Source organism: Neoarius graeffei, chromosome 5, assembly GCF_027579695.1.
Source record: "Neoarius graeffei isolate fNeoGra1 chromosome 5, fNeoGra1.pri, whole genome shotgun sequence".
NCBI lineage: Eukaryota > Metazoa > Chordata > Actinopteri > Siluriformes > Ariidae > Neoarius > Neoarius graeffei.
In genome coordinates, this window is record NC_083573.1 from 13,567,707 (window position 1) to 13,593,266 (window position 25,560).

The 25,560-nt window shown below is 41.1% G+C and overlaps 1 protein-coding gene across 1 annotated transcript; it reads left to right on the forward strand.

Moving 5' to 3' along the window:
- The first annotated feature begins 5,002 nt into the window (after positions 1-5,002).
- On the forward strand, positions 5,003-24,360 carry si:ch211-79k12.2 (uncharacterized protein LOC568844 homolog). Its single transcript, XM_060921228.1, has 3 exons — positions 5,003-5,121; positions 19,395-19,656; positions 19,797-24,360. Exons 1-3 carry the CDS (start codon positions 5,101-5,103, stop codon positions 21,113-21,115), a joined length of 1,602 nt encoding a protein of 533 aa, XP_060777211.1. The 5' UTR covers positions 5,003-5,100; the 3' UTR covers positions 21,116-24,360.
- The last annotated feature ends 1,200 nt before the right edge of the window (positions 24,361-25,560 follow it).

Genomic DNA, 25,560 nt, shown 5'->3' on the forward strand with positions numbered 1-25,560 from the left:
ATGGAATTTTGAAACTTCCACATCATTGCATACCATTTTTATTTACAATTTGTATTTTGTCCCAACTTTTTTGGAATTGGGGTCATACTTGTTACTATTACTATTTCAGTGAAATAGGGGTCAACTGTGCAGGAAAATGGGGGCTGTGATAGTGAGGTGAGAAAGAGAGTGCAGGCAGGGTGGAGCAGTTGGAGAAGGATTTCGGGAGTCATTTGTGATAGGAAAGTCCCAGCAAAAGTGAAAGGTAAGGTGTATAAGAAAGTAGTGAGACCAGCTGTGATGTATGGATTGGAGACCGTACCCTTAACAAAGAGACAGGAGGCAAAGTTGGAGGTGGCGGAGTTGAGGATGTTAAGGTTTGCGATGGGAGGTTGGACAGGATAAGGAACAAGTACATCAGAGGGACAGCACATGTAGAGAGCTTGGGAATTAAGCTAAAAGAGATGAGACTGAGATGGTATGGGCAAATCCTGAGAAGAGATGCAGAGCATGTTGGAAGGAGAATGTTGAGGATGGAGCTGCCAGGCAAACGAAAACGAGGAAGGCCAAAGAGGAGATGCATGGATGTGATGAGAGAGGACATGAAAGTGGCAGGTGTGGTAGAGAAGGATGCGGAAGACAAGGAGCAATGGAGACAAAAGATCCGCTGTGGCGATCCTTAATCGGGAGCAGCCAAAAGAAGAACAAGAGTTGTTACTATTTTGGTCAAATCTTCTTAAAATTTAATTCATATATGATACAGAGAACTATAATATTTTATATGAGCTTACAGAAGGAAAACATATTTGATGCAATCCAATAATACTTTCATTCACTGTGACTATTTTAAGAAATGATAAACATTCTTCTAAAGCATCACTTGTGTTATTTTCTGTGGGTCTCTGTATGTATACAATCTTCAGGCATGAGATTTTTCAGCTAAAAATCTGATTTAAGCAGACTTCCATTTCATTGTTATTATATTAAAATTCAAGACAAGAGTATTATTTCAGATTTTTCACTCTGAGCTCTCTCATGCCTGATACATGAATCCCATAACCTATAGTCATTGATAGAACAATATCAACAATTCAAAAACTCTTTAATTGTATAAATTTCAAATGGTTTGCAATTAATTGGGATCCATTGTTTTTATCATTTCAACTGCGCATCAGACCCTCGGCCAATTGAAAATGTCCTTCACGCACTTAGAATAAAGAAGAAGAAACCTTTATTTGTCACATGCACACTTCAAGCACAGTGAAATTCATCCTCTGCATTTAACCCATCTGAAGCAGTGAACACACACTCAGAGCAGTGGGCAGCCACACCAGAGTGCCCAGGGAGCAGTCAGGGGTTCGGTACCTTGCTCAAGGGCAACTCAGCCCAAGGCCGCCCCACATCAACCTAACTGCGTGTCTTTGGATTGTGGGGGAAACCGGAGCACCCAGAAGAAACCCACGCAGACACAGGGAGAACATGCAAACTCAACACAGAAAGGCCCTCGCCAGCCGCTAGGTTCAAACCCGGAACCTTCTTGCTGTGAGGTGCCCGTGCTAACCACTACACCGCCCAAATTTTGAACCTACATAGCAGAGGATGGTTTCGATCCATTGACCTCTGGGTTATGGGCCCAGCACGCTTCCGCTGCGCCACTCTGCTAACTTTTCTCCCCCATGAGAATTTGGAAAAGTTGGCAAGTATAGTGCCTTGCAAAAGTATTCATACCGGTACCCCTTGAACGTTTTCACATTTTTCCACCTTACAACCACAAACTTAAAAGTTTTTTATTGAGATTTTACGTGATAGACCAACACAGAGTAGCACATAATTGTGAAGTGAAACGAAAATGATAAATGGTCTTCAAAATTTTAAACAAATAAAAATCTGAAAAATGTGATGTGCATTAGTATTCAGCCCCCCTGCGTCAATCCTTTGTAGAGCCACCTTTTGCTGCAATTACAGCTGCAAGTCTTTTGTGGTATGTCTCTCCCAGCTTTGCACATCTAGACACTGAAATTTTTGCCCATTCTTCTTTGCAAAATAGCTCAAGCTCAGCCAGATTGGATGGAGAGCGTCTATGAACACCAATTTTCAAGTCTTGCCACAGATGCTCAATGGGATTTAGGTCTGGACTTTGACTGGGCCATTCTAACACGTGAATATTCTTTGATCTAAACCATTCCATTGTAGCTCTGGCTGTATGTTTAGGGTCATTGTCTTGCTGGAAGGTGAATCTCCTTTCCAGTCTCAAGTCTTTTGCAGCCTCCAACAGGTTTTCTTCCAGGATTGCCCTGTATTTAGCTCCATCCATCTTCCCATCAACTCTGACCAGCTTCCCTGTCCCTGCTGAAGAAAAGCATCCCCATAGCATGATGCTGCCACCACCATGTTTCACAGTGGGGATGGTGTGTGCAGGGTGATGAGCAGTGTTAGTTTTCCGCCACACATAGCGCTTTGCATTTAGGCCAAAAAGTTCAACTTTGGTCTCATCTGACCAAAGCACCTTCTTCCACATGTTTGCTGTGTCCCCTTCATGGCTTCTTATGTCTGTCTTTCAACAATGGCTTTCTTCTTGCCACTCTTCCAAAAAGGCCAGATTTGTGGAGTGTACGACTTATAGTTGTCCTGTGCACAGATTCTCCCACCTGAGCTGTGGATTTCTGCAGCTCCTCCAGAGTGATCATGGGCCTCTTGGCTGCTTCTCTGACCAGTGCTCTCCTTGCTCGCTCTGTCAGTTTAGGCAGACGGCCATGTTTTGGTAGGTTTGCAGTTGTGCCATACTTTTTCCATTTTTGAATGATGTGCTTCTTGAGACGTTCAGAGCTTGGGATTTTTTTTATAACCTAATCCTGCTTTAAACTCCTCCAGAACTTTATCCCTAACCAGTCTGGTGAGTTCTTTGGTCTTCATGATGCTGTTTGTTCTTCAGTGTTCTCAAACAAACCACTGAGGCCTTCACAGAACAAGTGTATTTATGCTGAGGGTAAATTACACACAGTAGGACTCTATTAACTAATTAGATGACTTCTGAAGGCAATTGATTGACTTGGATTGTATTTAGAGGTATCAGAGGACGGGGGCTGAATACTAATGCACACCACATTTTTCAGATTTTTATTTGTTTAAAATATTGAAGACCATTTATCATTTTTGTTTCACTTCACAATTATGTGCTACTCTGTGTTGGTCTATCACATAAAATCTCAATAAAAAAACTTTTAAGTTTGTGGTTGTAAGGTGGAAAAATGTGAAAAAGGCACTGTATGTTTACCGAATAATTTGGCACAGTGGTGTAGTGGTTAGCACGGTCACCTCACAGCAAGAAGGTTCCGGGTTTGAACCCAGCAGCTGGCGAGGGCCTTTCTGTGTGGAGTTTGCATGTTGTCTGCGTGGGTTTCCTCTGGGTGCTCTGGTCAGGGGCGCAGATAGGATTTTTGAACTGGGGGGGACTGAGCTGTCAGCAAATGATTCCATTTTGTGAAAATGCATATATATGTATGTGTGTGTGTACTGAAGCTTCAATATACATTCGAATTGTGAGTTTTCTCACTGAATGAACATTGGTAGACAAAGGCCTACCTGGTCAACATTGCTCGGTTTTTGAAAAAACGCTGTAATTGTTTTTTGTTTTTTCATTGTTGACCCCACCAGGGATTGCCTGCAGGCCAGGAGGACAATGTTAACATCTTGAATCTCATAATTTCAGTTAACAGTTGCTGCTTACTAAAATAACATTATACATAAAAATAACAACATTAAAAGATATTCACCTACAGCCTAGAATGCTGTTATTTTACATTTAGCCTACTTCAGGTAAGTCCAAATTCCTTCTTATTATTATCAGACTAGCTACTCAACATTACAAAACAAGTATTTGTCACATCTGGGAAAGGCAACAGGCATAGGATATTTACATCTTTTGGTTCTTGAAACAAATGCTTGATTTTTTTTTCCCCTCTTCTCTGGCTTAATGTGGCAGAAAGATCACCAGCTCGGTCATTAGACAGTTGTTTATGATCACTATGATTACCGCGACAGGCAAAGTCCCCAGCTCCCCTTAGGACCCCGGGGTCGACATGGTGCGTTACATTTACATTGGAAGTCAGAACTTGGAGCTCCGAGCAACATAACCTCAGAACTGAGCGCTTCCCAGTTTAAAAACTGGGACAACATGGAATTCGAAAAAAATGGCCAGTTAATGAAATGAAACAAAAACCCCAACATTTATGCTGGGAGATGCTGGATTTCAATGCTCTTCCAACTTACGAGTACAACTGAACGCACCATTAGTCGCAGCAGAAACACCGCTGCTATCAAATGGATGAGCTGTGCAGTGTTATTAACCGAGAATTACGTGGAAAATGAACACCTTGCTTTCCCAACTCTGCAAGGATCTGCTCCAGCCTACACCGATTCAAGAAGGGGAAAATGTGGATTGATCACTGACAAGGCTGCTGCTATTTCAACTTTGTGCTGCAGTGTAAGTTAGTCTAACTAACGGAACATTAATCCTCACTTTTTCTACCTATGTGTGGCACCTTACGTAGGGACGGTGGGTGGGGGGGACAGATGGGGGTCACTATAAATCTGGGGGGGACATGTCCCCCCCCCCGTCCTCTGTGCTATCTGCGCCCTTGGCTCCGGTTTCCCCCACAATCCAAAGACATGCAGTTAGGTTGACGTGTGGCGGCCTTGAGCAAGGTACCGAACCCCTGGGTGCTCTGGTGTGGCTGCCCACTGCTCTGGGTGTGTGCGCATGTGTTCACTGCTTCAGATGGGTTAAATGCAGAGGATGAATGTCTCTGTGCTTGAAGTGTGCATGTGACGAATAAAGGTTTCTTCTAATTCATTTCTATTGTGAGAAATGAACTTTTGGAGGCTTAATATCAACTAACATTCTACTGGACACGTGCTGAGAGAGAGAGAGAGAGAGAGTGTTTATGGAGCTGAGCAGGACAAGGGAAAGAACATGAACGTGTCAGTCACGTGACCCAGCTTGAGCAGTATCCGGAAGTGTCCCCCCGCTGGTGAAGGAAGATGGCGGTGTATGAACAGCTGCATGTCCGCTACAAATTCTTAAACATGACACTGAGATTGATTTCTCTGTAGTGCAGGGTAATGGACAAGGATAGATTCGCTGTGAGTATGCGCACAAATACATCAGTTCGTGTTAAAGAAGCATGTAGAAAGAACAAACAAGCGGAAATGCTCATGACATGGTTTCCGCTTTTCTGTAACGGTAATACATAGGAATATGAAAGGAGGCATCCTGCACTGTGTTGATTTTTTTTATTATTATATTCTGCACTTAATTAGCTTCTAGCAAGACGTACTAGCTATTTTCGGCAAAAAAAATACCAAAGAGATATACTTAAACCCGCATTTCTTTTCTCCTGCTTATCATTATGTCTCGACTTTTTGTAATTTCAGTGTGTAAACACAGCAGAGCGTGACCCGGAAGTGTAAAACACATCACCAAACCCCGCAACACAAGATCTAATTATGAAATAAAACCAGAACAAAACATGGACGACGTGGCTGCGTTGCTTCTCATTCTAGAGACATGAAGCCAAAATCCCTCCGCCATGTTGTTAAACTTGAACCAGAGTCTGCGCAGTAGAGACGAGAGGCGAAGTCAGGTCCGCCCACTCCTTTGGTAGACCCGCCCCCTTCTTTCTTTCAGTGTACAGTGATAGAAATTATCAGATGAATATGGGCACATCCTCAAATTGCAGGCCTAGAAATTCATATATTTTTTCACCAGCCAGCCGGACTAGTTCCCTTCCAAAGTAACTAGCCAAACAGAAAATCAACTCGCCAAATTTTGCATGAATTTTACTTCTGTCAAAAATAACGCAAAAGAGAGTAGTTACCATTGTTCATGACTAACGTGCATTTATTTCAAGACCAGAGTATTTTAATACTGTTGTTAAATACATAAATGAGAACAACACAGAGCACCATAATATACACTACCGTTCAAAAGTTTGGGGTCACTTTGAAATGTCCTTATTTTTGAAAGAAAAGCACTGTTCTTTTCAATGAAGATCACTTTAAACTAATCAGAAATACACTCTATACATTGCTAATGTGGTAAATGACTATTCTAGCTGCAAATGTCTGGTTTTTGGTGCAATATCTCCATAGGTGTATAGAGGCCCATTTCCAGCAACTATCACTCCAGTGTTCTAATGGTACAATGTGTTTGCTCATTGCCTCAGAAGGCTGATGGATGATTAGAAAACCCTTGTACAATCATGTTAGCACAGCTGAAAACAGTTTAGCTCTTTAGAGAAGCTATAAAACTGACCTTCCTTTGAGCAGATTGAGTTTCTTGAGCATCACATTTGTGGGGTCGATTAAATGCTCAAAATGGCCAGAAAAATGTCTTGACTATATTTTCTATTCATTTTACAACTTATGGTGGTAAATAAAAGTGTGACTTTTCATGGAAAACACAAAATTGTCTGGGTGACCCCAAACTTTTGAACGGTAGTGTAATATCAACAAATAATAATATATTGGAAAACTTGGCAACTTGGTGTATGAGTATTGAAAGCAAATATACTTATCATGACTATAGCACCCAAAATATGTCCAACATGCTTTCTGTATTTAACCATTTATGAGAGATAAAGCATTAGGAGCTTCATATTGACTAGGAATCAACTTGAAAAAAATTAATTATTCCATAAAAATCGTATCGCAGCCAAGGCCTACCCTGCTCCCATGTTTGCTTATAAGTCCTTTGTCGTTTCTCCTTCTCGTACGCTTTATCGACGGCCTTTCTGTCCTCTTCAGACCGAGGTCGCTTTGTCCCCGTCTCTGGCGGTTTCTGTACACCTTTCAGAAAATTCCACATCGCAACGTAGCTTTGGCAGATGTAGATGTAAACAACAAAAAACACACGTGTTTAAATGGCCGATAATGTGGCCACATCTATTGAATTTGATAATGTGATGTGGCAGCGGGGGCGTGGCCAAGCGGCGGTCTGTGAATGGAGGGCGGAGTCAGGGAAGGTAAGTGGTGGAATCATTGCACCTGATGGGGATTAACCTGTGTGTCTTCCCCAGTGACCGCGCCCTTTAAAAGGGGAGGAGAGCAGAGAAAGGGAGCTCTCTCTCTCCCCAGCCAGAACACTTGTGTGTGCGCGCGGGGCTGGGAAGTGATAAAAAGCTGAAAAGCTAGCAATAAATAGTTCATTGAGAACTCAGTTCTGGCCTGCCGTGCTTCTGTGCTCCACCCACCTGGTCCAATGCTACATGTGATTACCGCGATATTCAACGAGATGCGTTATATGCATGCGCAGTAGTGAAAAAACCGACAGCCTGGCTCGTATATGATATGATTTGGAATTTTTCGGTAATTTTCCGTCGTGCCGATAAACACATCGATAAACACAGACATGGCACACACTTAATATGTGGCAGCTTTAGTTGACGGTGTGTCTGAATCTTCGCTTCATATATATTTTTTATTTTCAACTAGCCAGCCGGGCTGGCTAGTGACAGGAATTACCCGCCAAATGACAAATTAAGTCGCCTCAGGCGACCGGACCACCACGAATTTCAAGCCCTGAATTGTCTTTATTACATCTATCCAGAGAGCTTAAATAGTTTCAGATGGAGATATTTCATTAATACGGATGCATCCAGGAAGGACTTTTATTACACGAGCTGGAAATTCACTGACGTTGATCATCGATGAGTTAACAATTCACTTTTGAGTGCACTGTACACGAAGTAGCCTCCTTAAAAAAAAAATCCAGCCTGATGCTATTGGTCATATGTTTGTTCACAGGGCTCGACGTTAGCTTTTGAATCCACTTGTCCAGTCGGACAAGCAGCAAGACTTTTGACCATAACCTTTTTATTACAATGTATTTACTAGTTCAGTGAAAGAAAAGTGGTTAACAAAGTTAATCAAAAAGCAGGTATAGTTATAATAATCGTTATGCTTTCATGATTTATAATTTTTCAATAAAACTCAAACTTTAACTGTAACAATAAACAAAAACTATCTAAAGCCCCATTATGGTGCATGTGTTGTTATAACCCATTACCTGGTCTGCAGTTTTAAGACTTGGACTCACCCAAATTCAAAGCTTCTGGAGAAAATAATGTTAAATCTTGTTTAATCCAGTAAAACTTGAAGTATATATTAACTTCATGAAATGAAAACAAATTGGACACAATAAGGGGGACAGACTCATGGAGTGAATGAAAACAAACCATGAGTGAGTTTGGCGCTGTCAGAAAATTCCGGTGAAATATTTTACGCTTGTGACGTTTAATGTGAACCATACAAAAAAAAATAACGAATGCCCGAATGAAATGAAATGATACATCACAGATATTTATTTTATTGAGGTATTTAATCACCATTTCTCCAATTTCAGTGAAGTCTAATGATCTATAATTAGATATTATGACGTGGTTATTTTTACACACACACACACACACCTGCTGTACTCGGCTTACCCAGAATTTTGGAAACAATAACACGGCCAGATTACTGAGGGGCTCAAACTAGTTTTGTTGGAACTTTATTGACGTAACTCTTGAATAATTACTACAGGGTGGCCGCGGGTCCTTAAAAAGTCTTAAATTTAATTTTCCTACAATAAGGCCATTAAAAAGTCTTAAATTGTCTTAAATTTCAAACCCCGTGGTCTTAAATTTTCAATCTTAAATTTATGGAGATTTTACTCAGTCATATCGTTAAAATGTGGTACACTTTGGATGGGGAAAAAGTTTAATCATTTTTGATGCTCACAATTATACCGCGCAGGCTCCGAATCCACCGGTTGCTAGACACGCGTGCTTGACAACCACTCAGTGCCTGATCTGTTGTGTAAGTCCTATCGTTTGAGAGAGAGAGCAGCCCCGCCCCTCTCTGCTCCCTGAGTGGAGCTCGTCGCCTTGGTAACGGTGCTCGGTGCAGGGAAAAGACACAATATGACAAGCAAAGAGCGCTTTTTCTCAGAGTTCCCTCTCCTCGAACAACGGGGATTTACACAGAAGCGAAAGGAGATATTCACAAAATTCTTTCACATGGAGCGCTACAAGACTCCCATGAACACATTGATGTAAGTTTTTTGTCCCTAGTGTAAAAAATGTGGACACTAGAGTGAGTTAAAAACAAGTGACATTTCTGATTTTGCAGTAAAAGCGCTGCCAGGTTTATAATGGGAGTCAATGAGGCAGATCGGCTGTCCTCTCGTTACACTCAAAAAAATAAAACATTGGATTTACTTAACCGAGTTATGGCAACCGGTCCAACGAAACTGTGTTAATTTAGATGTATTGAATACAGTTATGTGTTGAAAAACTCAACATAACTGTATTCAATACATCTAAATTAACACAGTTTCGTGGGACCGGTTGCCATAACTCGGTTAAGTAAATCCAATGTTTTATTTTTTGAGTGTACTTTCAGGCTTCTCATTCAAAAACTGCAAATCCTATCGCTCAGGTAGACACATTGTGTGAATCAAGACAAGTGTGACTACAACTTTTGAGAAAATTATGTGTGTAGAGTGAAAACTGTGGCTGAAAACACAGTTTAAATGAGAAAGTTAGAGCTTTTTTTTTTTCAAGCTGCCTACACTCTAAATTCCTGAGCCCCACTGGTGTGTAACGCAATAGACACCCATTATAAAGTCTGAATTTCTCCAGATTTGATCATGGTGTTTGATCTGTGACTGATCAAAAAGTATAGAACCTAGCAAAAAAGTTGAATGCCAGATCCACACAGGAGAAGTTTGTCTACGTTTTAAAGTTTGAATCATGTCTCTAGGTGAAAGCATGCCAGAGCAGCGGATGTTTGAAAAACATTGAAAATGTGCGATTTTTTCAATTAATTCCATAGAAAATGAATGGGAAATTTTGTGTGATTTTTTTCGTGACTACATCGCGAAAAAAATCGTAGAATGCTGAACGAAGTAATAGCATAGTGAGTCCGATCGAGCCGCACGTTTTGATGTATTGTTTGTCTGTGTGCGATGTACGGTTATTGGGTTATTCGAAATTGAAATTTGTACAGAAGATGAAAAACAGAAGAACAAGCGTTTGCTGTGCTTTGCTCCCTATATGGGAGTCAATAGTTTGCAATGCATAGCACTGCATCACTAATAATAAACTCCTGTGCACGCAGTTCCCAGGATTAAATGTATTTTCCACAGACCATTTATTTATTCACTTTACTCAAATACAAAGTAAAATGGCAGTAAATCATCTTTCTTTTCTTGCATATTGCATCATGAGGCATTCCTGGCTTGTAAATCTCTTATTTTCGGTGCTTGACACATTCACGCAACTGAGCATGCTATGAATTAACAACGACAACGGTCTGCAGTGGGGCTACACAATTACACACTCCGGCGAACATTTCTCCATTTGTGTATGAAAATACACTCCAACGACTCAGTTTGGTTTCATTTACAACCAACGGTGTCTTTTGATGCCAGCACATAATTGAACGAGAGAAGACTGGTTTACTGGAGACAAAATAAGCGTTATCTCTACTTCTGTTCCCTCCGACGGCCCCGACACACTACAGCCTCCGCCGAGTGCGCGCGCACACACCGCATGTCGGGGCCGCGGATGATGTTACTCTCCCCTGATCAATGAAGTCGGCGGGGAATTTGTGGTTATTATCGGTACAAACAGCGCGAATCACAACTAAAATGAGCGCGGTTCAGTTTGACATTATTGTCAGTCCGTTAGATAAACATTTAATTTTATTAAAATCGAAAATTAATATTTAGAGCCTGTGGGCTACAAAAATAATAGTCATTAAAGTAGCCGGCTGGACTTAATTGTGTAGTCGGCTGTATGGCTGGCAGCCGGTGCTTGTGGAAAGCCCTGTCGAATCAGCTCTGCGCATGCGCCGTGCGGCACAAAAAAATGGCAGCCACCATGAAGGAAGGAGGTCCGGAGTTTTCAAACATTTGCTTAAGTGTGAAATCGCAAACTGGTATTCTAGCGAACAACAAAATAGTAAAGATTCAGAAAAACAAATCATTCAGTGATCATTTTAATAGTATAATTTCATCCGAACTCGGCCTAACGGTCAATTTAGAACTACAAAAAGTCCGTGTGTCGTACATTTTAAGTACCTTTGTAAAAGTTTTGCAAATGTTGCAGTCAACATTTAAAATGCCAACTTAAAGTTTTTGTACAAGTTTCAGTTGATTAAACTGTCATTTTATTAAATGTGTCTGCTTTTGTAATAAAGTACTGAAAGAAAAAGCAAACACAGCATTGCGATTTTCTTATCCATCCATTTAAAAAAAAATCCCTCCCTCCCTACTGAAAACTTTTTTGCTCACCCGGTGGACAGGAAACTGATTTTTTTTAAGGATGGCCTTGGATTCAAACATTGTGACTGCATTCTGATTGTCACATAGTTACAAGTTTATCCTATCCTCCTTAAATTGTGTTCTGAGTGTGTGAATGCCTGTCAAGGAAAAGAAATGAAGTACTTCTACTAGAATAGTGTTTTTTCTGGTGAATGTTTACAAGAACAATAAGTTACATTAAATTATATAGTTTTTTTTTTTTTCAAAAGAGTACGTTTTTGCGTGACTAGATTTGGTCTTAATTTTTTTTGGCACGTGGTCTTAAAAAGTCTTAAATTTAACTTGGACAAACCTGTAGACACCCTGTACTATAAAAACAGTGATTTAACAAATATTCAGCTTGTCCCATTGGGTAGGCAGATGCGGATTTGACTTGTCCAGCCCAAACATTTGGTTATCCCGGACAGTCGGACTACCGTTAATGTTGACCCCTCGTTCACTGTCAAACAAAAGGCATTTGCACAAATTTCAGTAGCTGGCTGGCTGGCTGGATGTCATGAATACTGAAATAATATTGCTATCAGGGTTGCAATCTGGCTGTGTAGCTAGTGCAATTAAACTGGCCTTTTCCTGTTAAACCTCTCGATGTTTTACAGTGTCTTGCAAAAGTATTCATTCTCTTTGGTGTTTGTTTTGTTGTGTTACAAGGTAGAATTAAAATGGATTTTTGGGGGGTGAGCACCATTTGATTTACACAACATGCAAGTTGTTTAAGTTGTGCAAGTTGTTGTTTTATTGTGACACAAACAATAATTAAGATGAAAAAACAGAAATCTGGAATGTGCATAGGTATTCACCTCCTTTCATATAAAACCCTTAAATAAGAGCTGATCCAACCAATTCACTTCATAAGTCACATAATTAGTTGATTAAGATCCACCTGTCAAAGCAATCAAAGTGTCACATGATCTGTCACATGATGTCTGTATAAATCAACCTGTTCTGGAAGAACCCTGACTCTGCAACACTACTAAGCAAGCAACATGAAAACCGAGGAGCCTCTAAACAGGTCAGAGACAAAGTTGTGGAGAAGTATAGATCAGGGTTGGGTTATAAAAAATATCCCAAACTTTGAATATCCCACGGAGCACCATCAAATTCATTATAGAAAAATGGAAAGAATATGGCACCACTACAAACCTGACAAGAGAAGGTCACCCGACAAAACTCACAGACCGGGCAAGGAGGGCATTAATCAGAGATGCAACAATGACACCAAAGAGAACAGTGAAGGAGCTGCAAAGATCCACAGCGGAGATGGGAGTATCTGTCCATAGGACCACTTTAAGCCATACACTCCACAGAGTGGGGCTTTATGGAAGAGTGGCCAGAAAAATGCCATTGCTTAAGAAAACATGTTTAGAGTTTGCCTAACAGAATGTGTCAGACTCCCCAAACACATGGAAGATTCTCTGGTCAAATGAGACTAAAATTGATCTTTTTGGCCATCATGGGAAATGTCATGTGTGACGCAAACCCATCACTCTGAGAACACCATTACTACAGTGAAGCATGGTGGTGGCAGCATCATTCTGTGGGGATATTTTTCATCTGCAGGGACAGGAAAGCTGGTCAGGACTGAAGGAAAGATGGATGGCACTAAATACAGGGCAATTCTGGAGGAAAACTTGAGTTGGCCAGAGGTTTGAGACTGGGACAAAGGTTCATGTTCCAGCAGGACAATGACCCAAAATGTACTGCTAAAGCTACACTGGAGTGGTTTAAATGGAAACATTTAAATGTCTTGGAATGGCCTAATCAAAGCCCAGACCTCAATCCTATTGAGAATCTGTGGTGTAACTTGAAGATTGCTGTACACCAACGTAACCCATCTAACTTGAAGTAGTTGGAGCAGTTTTGCTTTGAGGAGTGGGCAAAAATCACAGTGGCTAGATGTACTAAGCTCATAGAGACATATCTCGAGATTTGCAGCTGTAATTGCAGCAAAAGGTGGCTTTACAAATTATTGACTTTGGGGGGTTGAATAGCAATGCACATTCCAGATTTTTTTCATCTTAATTATCGTTTGTGTCACAATTAAACAACAGTTTGCACCTTTAAAGTGGTAGGCATGTTGTGTAAATCAAGTGGTGCTAAACACCCCCCCCCCCCCCCCCCCCCCCAAAAAAAAATCCATTTTAATTCCAGCCTGTAATGTGACAAAACAGGACAAACACCAAGGGGGATGAATACTTTTGCAAGACACTGTAAATGTTTTTAATAGAAATTGCTAACAGTTTGCATGAGTGCATGTGTCCAGAAAAGCTCAAATAAGTAAATATATATAATGAACAGACAGGGTGCGATCCAGGTGCTGCAACCGGTCTTTTCCAGCCAAGGCTATAAATCACTTCATTCCCAAGTGTAGCCACACCTTCTTAGTTTATATTCAAATAATGATTTAAAAACTAATTTCTGGGGGGGGGATGTGCAGTCATCAGCATAGGGAAAACTAACTGTTTTGAATTAAACACTGTAGATGGAAAGGGGCAATTCCATGTAAATGTCAACCTCACCATGCAAAAATAAAGCAACATGTAATACATCAAAACCACTCCCAGAGATATCACCTAGGCCTGTATTTTACAGATGTGAATAAGTTGAACCAATTTGTAACCAACCTAATATGTCACTGTCAGTCTTTCTTTCTTATAATGTAAAACCCAAGCTAAAATCAACTTTGATCATGTACAATTCTATATTATTGCCACAAGCCACAGAAATGTATGCTAAAATCTACAAAACAGCAAAACAATAGCCATCCTAAATATCATTTAAGAACTTTGATAGTTTTAGCTGATATTTAGAGAGTTTTTCAAAGGGTTATGGTGGTTAAATTGCTGATTTTCTAAACATATGCCATGTCTATTTCAGACGCGTCACATCCATAACGGAATTTCGTCACATCCATAACGCTGACTTTTCCTTCCGAAACTCTGCATGAAATACAAAATATTTTAAACAAAGATTTTTTAATATTCACCTTGGACCCCTCTATCAAATGGATATCTCCATTTCGACATTAGGTTTACAATTTCACAGAGTTTGATAAAAATGTACAGTCACCCAAGAAAAGTGATACTTTTTCTGTCACATCCATAACGCATCTTTTATTGGCATTTTCTGGCATGCCCTAGATGTACTATGGGAATTGTTCTTGTTCTATCACTTCTCCAGTACGGTACAGCCTTAAAATATGCAACACCTGTTTAAATACTGGGAGACGATAAAACATGCACTGGGTCATTTGTTGCCATTTTGAGTTCAAGTGTCACGTCCATAACGCTGGAATTGCTCAAAGACAGTTTAGATGACAAAATTAACATGGAAAATAGGCTGTTTTGCTATGGAAACACATGGGGATGGGCGGGGCTAAAAATTGTACTGCAGAAGGGGCGCTAGAACTGTGGCGGCTTCACTTTTCAGAGATGGTATGCAGTCCGTGTTTTTGACAGTCAGCAGAACAAACAACATGGGTGCAAGTTTTCCGGCATGTGCCGGAAGCTCTGTTTTTTTCGGTTCTGAAAAAGTCATTTTTCCAAATCGTGTAAATCCGTTGAGATTTTCGGGGGGGGGGTGGCCCTCTCACTGTCTCACTCTCAGCGTATTACCGGGTTACCGCAGTACAGTCTCTGCACGAGACAAATCTTTTCATCTCGTCTTCGCCACAAACCTCATTCAATTTATACGCCGCTCACCGATGAGCGGTCCTGACTAGCCCGTTGTTTCACGGTGTTATACATGTGTGATATCAGGTTTCATGCACATAGCACGTTGTTTGACCAAATCAACACAGCTATTCCCATGAGTCTCCGTTTCTTTTGGTGCAAGTTAGAACGGTGCTTTTGATTGGCTCACTGTTAACTGCCGTCCAATGAAACTTCAGCTTTTATAATAAGCCTTATTTCGCTTCCCTCCCTTGCGACAGATCCACGTGCTTTGCTTCTGGTTGCTGATCAAAATATGTCAAAATGAAGTTTTTATCGGAAGGCTCCAATACAAAAGAATTAGAAAAGACGTCTAGAAATAAATGGAGATGGGAATGGTTAAGCGAGTGTGACAGAAACGGTGACAAATGGGGAATATGGCTGAGAAAACCGGACGTCCCGGGAGTTGCGTATTGTGACTGCTGTTCAAAGGCTACGTTTACATTAGACCGTATCTGTCTCGTTTTCTTTGCGGATGCACTGTCCGTTTACATTAAACCGCCTGGAAACGCCGGGAAACGGGAATCCGCCAGCGTCCACGTATTCAATCCAGATCGTGTCAGCTCCGGTGCTGTGTAAACATTCAGAATACGCAGATACGCTGTGCTGAGCTCTAGCTGGCGTCTCATTGGATAACGTCACTGTGACATCCACCTTCCTGATTCGCTGGCGTTGGTCATGTGACGCGACTGCTGAAAAACGGCGCGGACTTCCGCCTTGTATCACCTTTCATTAAAGAGTATAAAAGTATGAAAATACTGCAAATACTGATGCAAATACTGCCCATTGTGTAGTTATGATTGTCTTTAGGCTTGCCATCCTTCCACTTGCAAGTGGTAAGTGATGTGCGCTGGGATCACACACACAGCGGCTCAGTCCCGAATCACAGCTTGTTCACTTCACTCGCGCGCTCTGTGAGCTGCGCAGGGCCGGAGTGCGCACCCTCCAGAGGGCACTCGCTGTTCAGGGCGGAGTAATTTGGAGCGCAGGATGCCTGCGGAGCCGAGCGTATCCGTGTATTGATGTTGCTGTGTGCACGCAAATCGTGTATTGGTGTTGCTGTGTGCACACTAATCGTTTTAAAAACGTTAATCTGATGATCCGCTGATACGGTCTAATGTAAACATGGGCAAAGACTGTGATGAGTAGCATGCTATAGATGCACAATGGTGTAATATAGGGAAAAAAATTAAAAATTCAGGTTTTGATTTTATGTACTGAAATAACTATTAGGCACAATTTTTACAATATCTATATAAATTAGTTGTTTTTACCCATTTTAACCTTGAAATCAGCATTTTAATGATTACCCATAATGCAGTGTTTATCGCACTAAAACAAGCAAAAACGTCATAAGACAGTGGAAATACTACCTTTACTACCTTCACGTGGCGTCTTTCTCGATCGCACGTGCCTAGAAGCGTACCTTCTAGAACATTCCTGGGTGGTCATGGACTGTCACGTAGCCTAGTTCGGTTGTGAAGCTCGCTAGGATGGAGTATTTTCGCGAGTTTAGTGGCAAACTTTTGCGCCGCAATTTCTCTATTCTCGAAATTTGTAACCTGAAACCCTACAAGAAATGTTTCATAATGTTTGGGATTTTGAAAAATGCTTCTAGCAAGTTTATTTCGCTGTATTTTTCCGTGAAACTTGGCATAAATCATCCTTAAGTGATGAGCGTGACATTGTTATTTTGGTATGGGTCACGGAGTTAGTTGGAAGCGGGAGAAATGAGAGTTTCTCAACTACAGCAGCACTTCTCACCATAGATGGCTGGCGTTTCACAGCGTTTGGGATTTACTAAATCGACTAAATCTCTAGATCTACTGAAGCTACGAGGATATAAATCACCAGGATTCTAATTTACTGGGTGAGAAGTATTATATATTTTTTTGAAAGGTTTATTCGCGCTACAAGTCCATGAAAGTTGGAATTGTTCGTGAAGGGGTTAGTTAGATTTTGGTAGCGTGACGCGCACAACAAGCAAAAGAAAAAACAAATTTTCTTCCGAATTTCCTTGCTTTATCAAAATTATTTTTTGATACATTAAAAGACTATGTGTTTATAATATTTAAGCAATTTTTTATTAAAGAGAATATTTGATCAAAACTTTCAAAACAGCATTCAAAGTGATTTTTCACGGGTGTAAATGTTACGTGTGACGTCCATAATTGTGTTAAATTTTAAGAACTAAAATGCTGTTAAAAATTCTAGATTTGTGCTTTCATTCTAGGGTTTTGCTGAATAATACTTTAGGGAGTTCTCTTACAATGCTGAAAATTCAATGAGTTTTGGTGAAATTCTAGAAAAGTTATTTACATTTTAACGCGCCTGATAGCGATTGTGCTCACACAGCGTGCTACTCATATATCAAGTCCGGCTCCAGCGGGAAGAAGAGACTTAAAAGTCACGCCGATGAGACTAATCACTTTTCTGATTTTTGTGCTATGTAGTAATAAGTGAATTCAAAACATTTATTGGTGATTTAAATTGTCATCTGATATTGTGTGATGTGCAAATGCAATGTGCTTTCTTCTAGAATTGAAATTATTCATCACAAGTATAAACGTTTTTTTTTTACATTTGATTACCTTTCAATTATTAAATAAAAGTAAGCTAGGTCTTGAAATAAGTTTGTTAGCTTTTTTATCCTCTTTTCTAATGTGGTTGTTCGGTTGAAAACTCATTTGTAGTCAGCAATGGATTATAAAAGGGCAATTCCAGCGTTATGGACGTGACACTTGAACTCAAAATGGCAACAAATGACCCAGTGCATGTTTTATTGTCTCCCAGTATTTAAACAGGTGTTGCATATTTTAAGGCTGTACCATACTGGAGAAGTGATAGAACAAGAACAATTCCCATAGTACATCTAGGGCATGCCAGAAAATGCCAATAAAAGATGCGTTATGGATGTGACAGAAAAAGTATCACTTTTCTTGGGTGACTGTACATTTTTATCAAACTCTGTGAAATTGTAAACCTAATGTCGAAATGGAGATATCCATTTGATAGAGGGGTCCAAGGTGAATATTAAAAAATCTTTGTTTAAAATATTTTGTATTTCATGCAGAGTTTCGGAAGGAAAAGTCAGCGTTATGGATGTGACGAAATTCCGTTATGGATGTGACGCGTCTGAAATAGACATGGCATATGTTTAGAAAATCAGCAATTTAACCACCATAACCCTTTGAAAAACTCTCTAAATATCAGCTAAAACTATCAAAGTTCTTAAATAATATTTAGGATGGCTATTGTTTTGCTGTTTTGTGGATTTTAGCATACATTTCTGTGGCTTGTGGCAATAATATAGAATTGTACATGATCAAAGTTGATTTTAGCTTGGGTTTTACATTATAAGAAAGAAAGACTGACATATTAAGGCGAAGGGAACAATTATTGTGACAAATTGGTTCAACTTATTCACATCTGTACAATATAGGCCTAGGTGATATCTCTGGGAGTGGTTTTGATGTATTACATGTTGCTTTATTCTTGCATGGTGAGGTTGACATTTACATGGAATTGCCCAAAATATAGATATTTTTGTATATGGAAAAAGCTGAATCTTGTTATTTGCTAAAATCCAGGAGTTTCTGAGGACATCAAGACATGTGGCCCCTTATTTTAACTCAAGCTGTGTATATATTGTAAAAAAGGTATCACAGCAAAAGCATATTAAAAATGGTTGTTTCAACATTTAAATTAATAGTTGCTAGATGTTTTGAAATATCAAGCCTTGTACTTGAATATTATTTCAGATGAATTGATGAAACGTATTAAACATTTGATCAGAATATGCAAATCATATAACTATTAATATTATAAATGTTTGCATGAGATTGCATGAGAGACAACCATTTTAACTTGTAATTTAAATTTTTTTCGAGCCCTAAGGGGGGGCTCACCCCCCTTTGTAACCCCCCCCCCCCCCCCCCCGCATGGCTCCGCCATGCACGTCTGACCTTGTCAGACTTTTCAGGTTTTTGAAAATTTTATACTTGCGCCCATGAAACAATCAGAAAATGCAACAACAAATAAAACAAAACTAGAAACGCAACATAAAAAATAACCAGTAACACAACAGCAGAACGAAAAACAAAACCAACAACAAGAAGCGTGAAAACGCTGCGGCAAAATCAGAATCATATGAATCTGAAAAGCATCAAATTAAATTTTTTTTTTCTCTTGTGATAATCGCACATCATGTTCATTCAGCAACAAACATGATTTGAGTTAATGTTCCTGAATTTGCTGTTGTGTGCTTTTGGGTTTGCTTGTGTGTTTTGCACTTCTGGGCCACTGGGTATTCGTTCACCCTTGCTGTGCTTTTCTTCACACAGGCTGCCCCCAGCTCTTGGCTGGAGATGAATAACTTCATTGGTGACCTTATGGCTTTTAGCGCGTCTGGTTCTAGTCAGTTACTGAAATGTCCGAACAATCAGTCGCTCCGTGCTGCCTGGGAAAGCGTGGGACCTGAGACACCAGCATCCAAATCCTGTTATCCCACTCAGAGCGACGCACCCAGCCAGAGCCAACGGAAAAACATGGCAGGAATCAGTTCGCAGTCTGGACAGAGGATCGAGGGCTGTAATGAGCAACAGTGTGAGTGTGTAGCTCCAGAATGAAGTACAAGATGAAAATCAGTGTTGTAGTTCGGGGTGTGATGATGATGATGATAAACAAATTGCACTAATGGAGCATACAGCATAATGGTTTCTCAAATGTATTTAATTCTTTTGCAGTACGACCATATGCTTGCAGATGCCCAGGCTGTCCTCTGTCCTCGGCGTCCACCTCTGCATCTACTATGCATGCACTTTGCCTGAAACCCAGAGACAGTTCTTCCTCTCAGGCTGAAACGTCGAAAGTGTCCATATCGCAGTCCAAAGAGCTGAGTACAGTCGCACTCGGCCTGGGCTCCTGTCTTAGCCTGGCTCTTTCTCTGGAAGAAAGAAACGGTGAGCCGACCAGCTTGTCCAACCCTGAACACCAGGAGAAAGGCACAAACACTCACAGTCCGACACCTGCTTCAAGCTCCAACCCCCAGATCTGCGCCGCGCCTCTGCAGGCCTTCCCCTGCTTCTGCTGCCATCCGTGCCCTCATCTCCTGCATCCCGCCCAGCAGGCATCCGAGACCCACTTTGCCCACACGCACTCTCACCACCACTACCACCACCACCATCACCACTGCCCGCTCACCGCCTGCCTGTTGTGCCAGCGTTCCTTAAACTGTGCCCAGCAGGAGGGCCACGCCCAGCGCCAGCACCCGTGCATGCACTGCTCTGCGTTGTTCATGCGGCCCTCGCAGCTGCTCCAGCACCAGCGCACCCAGCACTCGTCCAAAGCCGGTGGCTTCCTGTGCCCAGAGTGCGGCCGCGTCTTCAACTCGCACAGTAACCTCCGCGTACACCTTAACGTTCACACAGGAGCACGGCCTTATACGTGCGCTGACTGCGGCAAGAGCTTCAGCCAGTCAGGAGCACTCAAGATCCATCGGCGCGTCCATACGGGCGAGCGGCCGTACACGTGCACCTACTGTGGCCGAGGCTTCCCCCATCTGGCTGGTGTCAGGGCACACCAGCGCATACACACCGGTGAGAAGCCGTACCAGTGCATGCAGTGCGGCAAGGGCTTTACGCAGTCAGGCGCCCTCAAAGTCCACATGCGTGTCCACACAGGCGAAAGGCCATTTATTTGTAGCCTGTGCGGCAAGGGCTTCTCAAACCGCTCCGGTGTCCGCTTTCATCAACGTACCGCGCATGGCATCATCACCGAACCCAATTCTGTAGGACGGCCAAGCCTGGCCAACTCAGACGTCCAGCAGAAGCAGGCTGATCAGCCCATGGAGCACAGGCCTCTTCCAAGCAGAAAAATCTCAGAGGGAGAGGAAGTCCGAAGATCCCTTCCTTACAGCTGCGAAGACTGTGGGATGCGCTTTCAGGACGCTCTGTCCAGAAACAAGCATCAGGCACTAGAGCATTACCCCGCTGAGGAGGACGAGCAGAGTGAGACACACAGAACGGCACAAGGAGACCTGGGAGCAAAAAAGACGTTGGGTTAATAACGTACAGTATGTGAATACCATACTGTAACAGATGTTGGAAAAAGTGTCTCATGACGGAATGACCAGAGTAGGCCAGTGCTAAAACCCTTTGTTTAATCATTGAAAAAAAAAAACTTTGTGTGCTTCTGTATGTGGCCTTAAATTTATAAAAACTAGTTTTAGCACTTTCAACGGAAAATTAATGAAACGAAGGAAAGTGTGACATTACGGGTACTGTGTGTGAGGAGTTTAATATGTTCTCCTATGCGTCCATGTTTCCGTTCTTTAAAACTAATCAGTGTTCATAGGTTCTGTGCAGAATGGCTTTTTATTATTATTATTATTGTTATTATTATTATTAGGTATAGTGCTCGAATACTGGACCAGAAGGAAAAGGAAGCGCAGCGGGGACATCGAGAATAAGAGCGAGTAATCTTCATTGGCCCGAGTCTGCTATGATTGGGACAGTTTGAGCGTGAACTGAAGCCACGGCTGGATCTGGAACAGAGTGGAGGAGATGGATCAGAAAAAAGCCAGCGATAGTGCCAGATCCTCCTTCTGTCACTCTGGATGCATTCAGGACTCGGGTGATGTTTGAAACAGGGATGTCCTAACCCAGCGAGGTAGAGGAGGTTAAACAAGGCTGATGGGAAATGTGGCTGGATTTGGTGATGAATACAAACCAGTAACTAAAACCAAATCAGCTGGTAATGAGTTAATGACCAGCCATATTGTTGAAAACAGTGAGGACGTGGAGTTTAAAGCATCCAAGTCTAAAGGTTTTTACAGATACGCAATGCTTTGTCATGACAATTTTTTCATCTGAAGATATCTTTTCTTTTTTTTTAATGAGTATTCAGTAAACAAACACCTTTTCCATCAAAGGCAACTGTTCATGTGCGAAAAAGCGTCAATTAGCGAACGCATTTAACAATCGGGGAGCTGGTTGTGGAAACGTCATCACACTGCTGCAGGCTTGGCGGAGTCTCTCATTCAGTTTGGCTGCATCGAATACGCATGCTTCCATACTATTAGTATGCAAAAAACAGTACGTAGGCTGTCTGAGTACTCAGTAGGCGTTTAATAGTAGTCGAACGATGCCTGTGTGTCTCAAAACCCTGTTTGGCAAGGTAAACAAAAATTATAAAGACTTTAAAGTGTATGTAATACCTTATTGTAATGCTTTAAAATGAATATATATCATGAGTAATGACCAAAATTAATTAATAAAGCGGGGGGGGATAAGTATTTATTTTATTATCAAGCACAAAACTATTGATAAATCGCGGCTTGTGGATCCTGGAAAAAGGCAGCCTTGCCCCAGGGCTAATCTCGCATGATGTCTCACGTGGAACCCCGGTTATCTGGGTCATTTCCGTTCATCTGACTCCATGCTTGTTTACTCGCCGAAATTGGATATTGTTGTTGGAATCTTACAAAAATAACGATGGGAAAGTGCAGAGTTGTTTGGATGTTCAAATTCATATACAGCAGGACATTCAGTTCATGAATTTCCGAGAAATGGCACCAAAGTGACAGTGGGTGAGGTTTGTGCAAACACAGCGGGCAGATTTTGTCGCCTACTAATAATAAATCTGATTCATCAAGTGTTCATCACCACCAGAATGACCACATGGGAATTATTGGAGCAAAAAAGAAACCCGTTTATTTCATCAATGACATTTGATCAGTTCGTTGATTCCCCTATTATCGCCCACTTCATATTTTCTTTCAATAATTACACTGAAGAAGTGTACGTTTTAAGGATTACATTTCTGCATTTTTTGAGATACATGTCAATGTTTTCCGGCTATTTTGCAGCGGCCAGCTTAGAATAAAAATCCACAAACCAATCTGTGTTTCCAATTTTCTCTGGCTGGTGGTGCGCTATCAGCAGTGAGCGGGACTGTCGTGAACTGGCAGTTTCTCGTCTTGGGGGATCGAAAAGATAACCATTTACTCCGGAATATCCATGATAGTTTTCTGCCCCTTCATCCGATATATGAGAATCCCAATCACTATCAGAATTCTCTCCAAAACGTGATTCCATATCTTGACTGGTCGAACCACTGCTGTGCACATGAACGAAATTGATACCTGGATTGTTACACGTGTGACGTCATGCACCCCTTCAGGATCTTCCGGTTCAGTCTCTGCAGATTCTGTGAAAATTGGCTGATCTTATTGATTTTCCATTAATTTATGGCCTTTTGGATCAGCTATGGTTCGAAAACACATGGTCAATCAACATAATGATTGTTGCTTTGTACAAGGAAAAAAATTGGGTTTAGGAACATTAAATTCACTTTAAAGGGGGAAAAAAAACGAGACATGAGCTTGGCAGTGAAAACGGTGGTTGTACAATCCATAGACGTAGCCTACTTTTGTGATGTGGTGAAGTTTACTATTATCTCCCACCACTTTTTTTTTTTTTTGGAAAAGAATAAACAGCAGCTCTTCATCACTTGTTGACTCCATCGTCACACAATTGTTTTTGTTGAATGCTCATATAATCGCGTCATGTTTAACGTGAATATTAAAGTTGTGATAAATTCGTCAAGTTTTTTCGCATCACGTCATGCCGTATGTGTAAAGACCTTAAGGCTGCATTTGAGGCTGGACAGGCAGAGGAATACATCAGGAATGCAGACTATAGTAGAAACACAGCAAGTTTGAACTATATTGTATTAAAGTATACATTTTAAGGAAATTTTTAAAATGTTAACTATTTTGTATAGTTTACCGCTTTAACGTGGAGCACTTAAGATATGAAGACTTAACATGTGACTATGCATGTGCGTACCTTTCGTACATTAAAACGACACACTGAACGGCACGACAGCAATTTCCTACTATTATGAGATGTATTCGTCTCTGTGGAGCAGTATGGAACACGCGGACAAGCTCGCCATCATTGTGATTGATGTCATGAGCTGCCTTGAATTGAAAACCATGACTATATATAAAATGTGTTGAAAAGTTTTTACTAAGTTTTGAAAAGATTGGTATGCAAAACAGGCTTTTCAGTAGGTTTGTAGGCTTCATGAGAGTATTTTTTTATTCAGACTAATTGTAATAAAAAAAATGGTTAGTGTTCATACTAAAAAACATACTTTCTAGAGTAGTACATAATTATGTGGTTTGAGACACAGATCTGGTCTGTTCAGTCCATTGCAAATATCACATAACTTCACACAATACTGCCTATACTGTTGGTATGCGTTATTTTGGTTGTGTACAATTAAAGCACCAAATGAATTCAAGATCTACGTTGCAGTCATCTTTAATGCATGTATTTCATCCGTTATCCGTAACCACTTATACCGTGCAGGGTCGCGGGCAAGCTGGAGTCTATCCCAGCTGACGATGGGTGAGAGGCGGGGTACACCCTGGACAAGTCGCCAGGTCATTGCAGGGCTGACACAGAGACAAACAACCATTCACACTCCCATTCTACGGTCAATTTTGAGCCACCAATTAGCCTAACCTGCATGTCTTTGGACTGTGGGGGAAACCCACGCAGACATGGGGAGAACATGCAAACTCGATACAGAAAGGCCCCTGTTGGCCACTGGGCTTGAACCCAGAACCTTCTTGCTGTGAGGCAACAGTGCTAACCACGACACCACCGTACCGCCTACATGTATTTCACTCCTTTAATCCACATCTAGGTATTATACTGCATGATTGGGAAATCTGTTCTCACGTTTTTGAGGATACAACAGTACCGTTAATTTAAGGATGGGAGCCATGTTAACTGTGCATGTTTAATTAGTTTAAAACAGCACTTTCTTGCTTTTAATACAATCTTTCAAAATCCACACTGGCATAACTTCAGCTGTTAAATGTTACCTTATGTACAATAACTATTTGCAGCAACCTTGAATAGCATGGTCTAGTTGCTCTCTAGTCCAGATGAGTTTGCCATTTTCATTCAGTTTTATGCAAGTGTTGAGGAATTATTCGGAAAAACAGGTGCATGCATCACTTCTTTCCTGAGAGATCATCTCCCACTTCATATGAATAACAGATTCCATCCTGGGAAAATGATACCCGTCACTGGGAGCTTACTCCCACTCCTCCACTGACTGAGTGCACGGTACACATTAATGCTAACATTCATGGTCCTCAGAACAGAACTAATAGACCCTGAAGCTGAGAATGTCCATAAGCAAAAAACTTATAGCTCAAATTGTAAATTATCTAATTAAAATCAAATTCAAAGTAGGTAATATGACCATGGTTTTGCGAAGGCAATTCAATGCATCATAGAATCCACAGTGATCAGACATCCCTGTTTTCTGGGAATAGTCCCTGTATTTAGAGGTCTTGTAACTTGAAACTGTACATGAACGTGACATTTAAGAGTTCGATTTGAATATTCTTCTTCAAGCTAGACTGCCTTTCAGATTTTCCAAGTGTAGGTCATAAAAAGAATTTTCCCTGACACCCGATTATTTTTG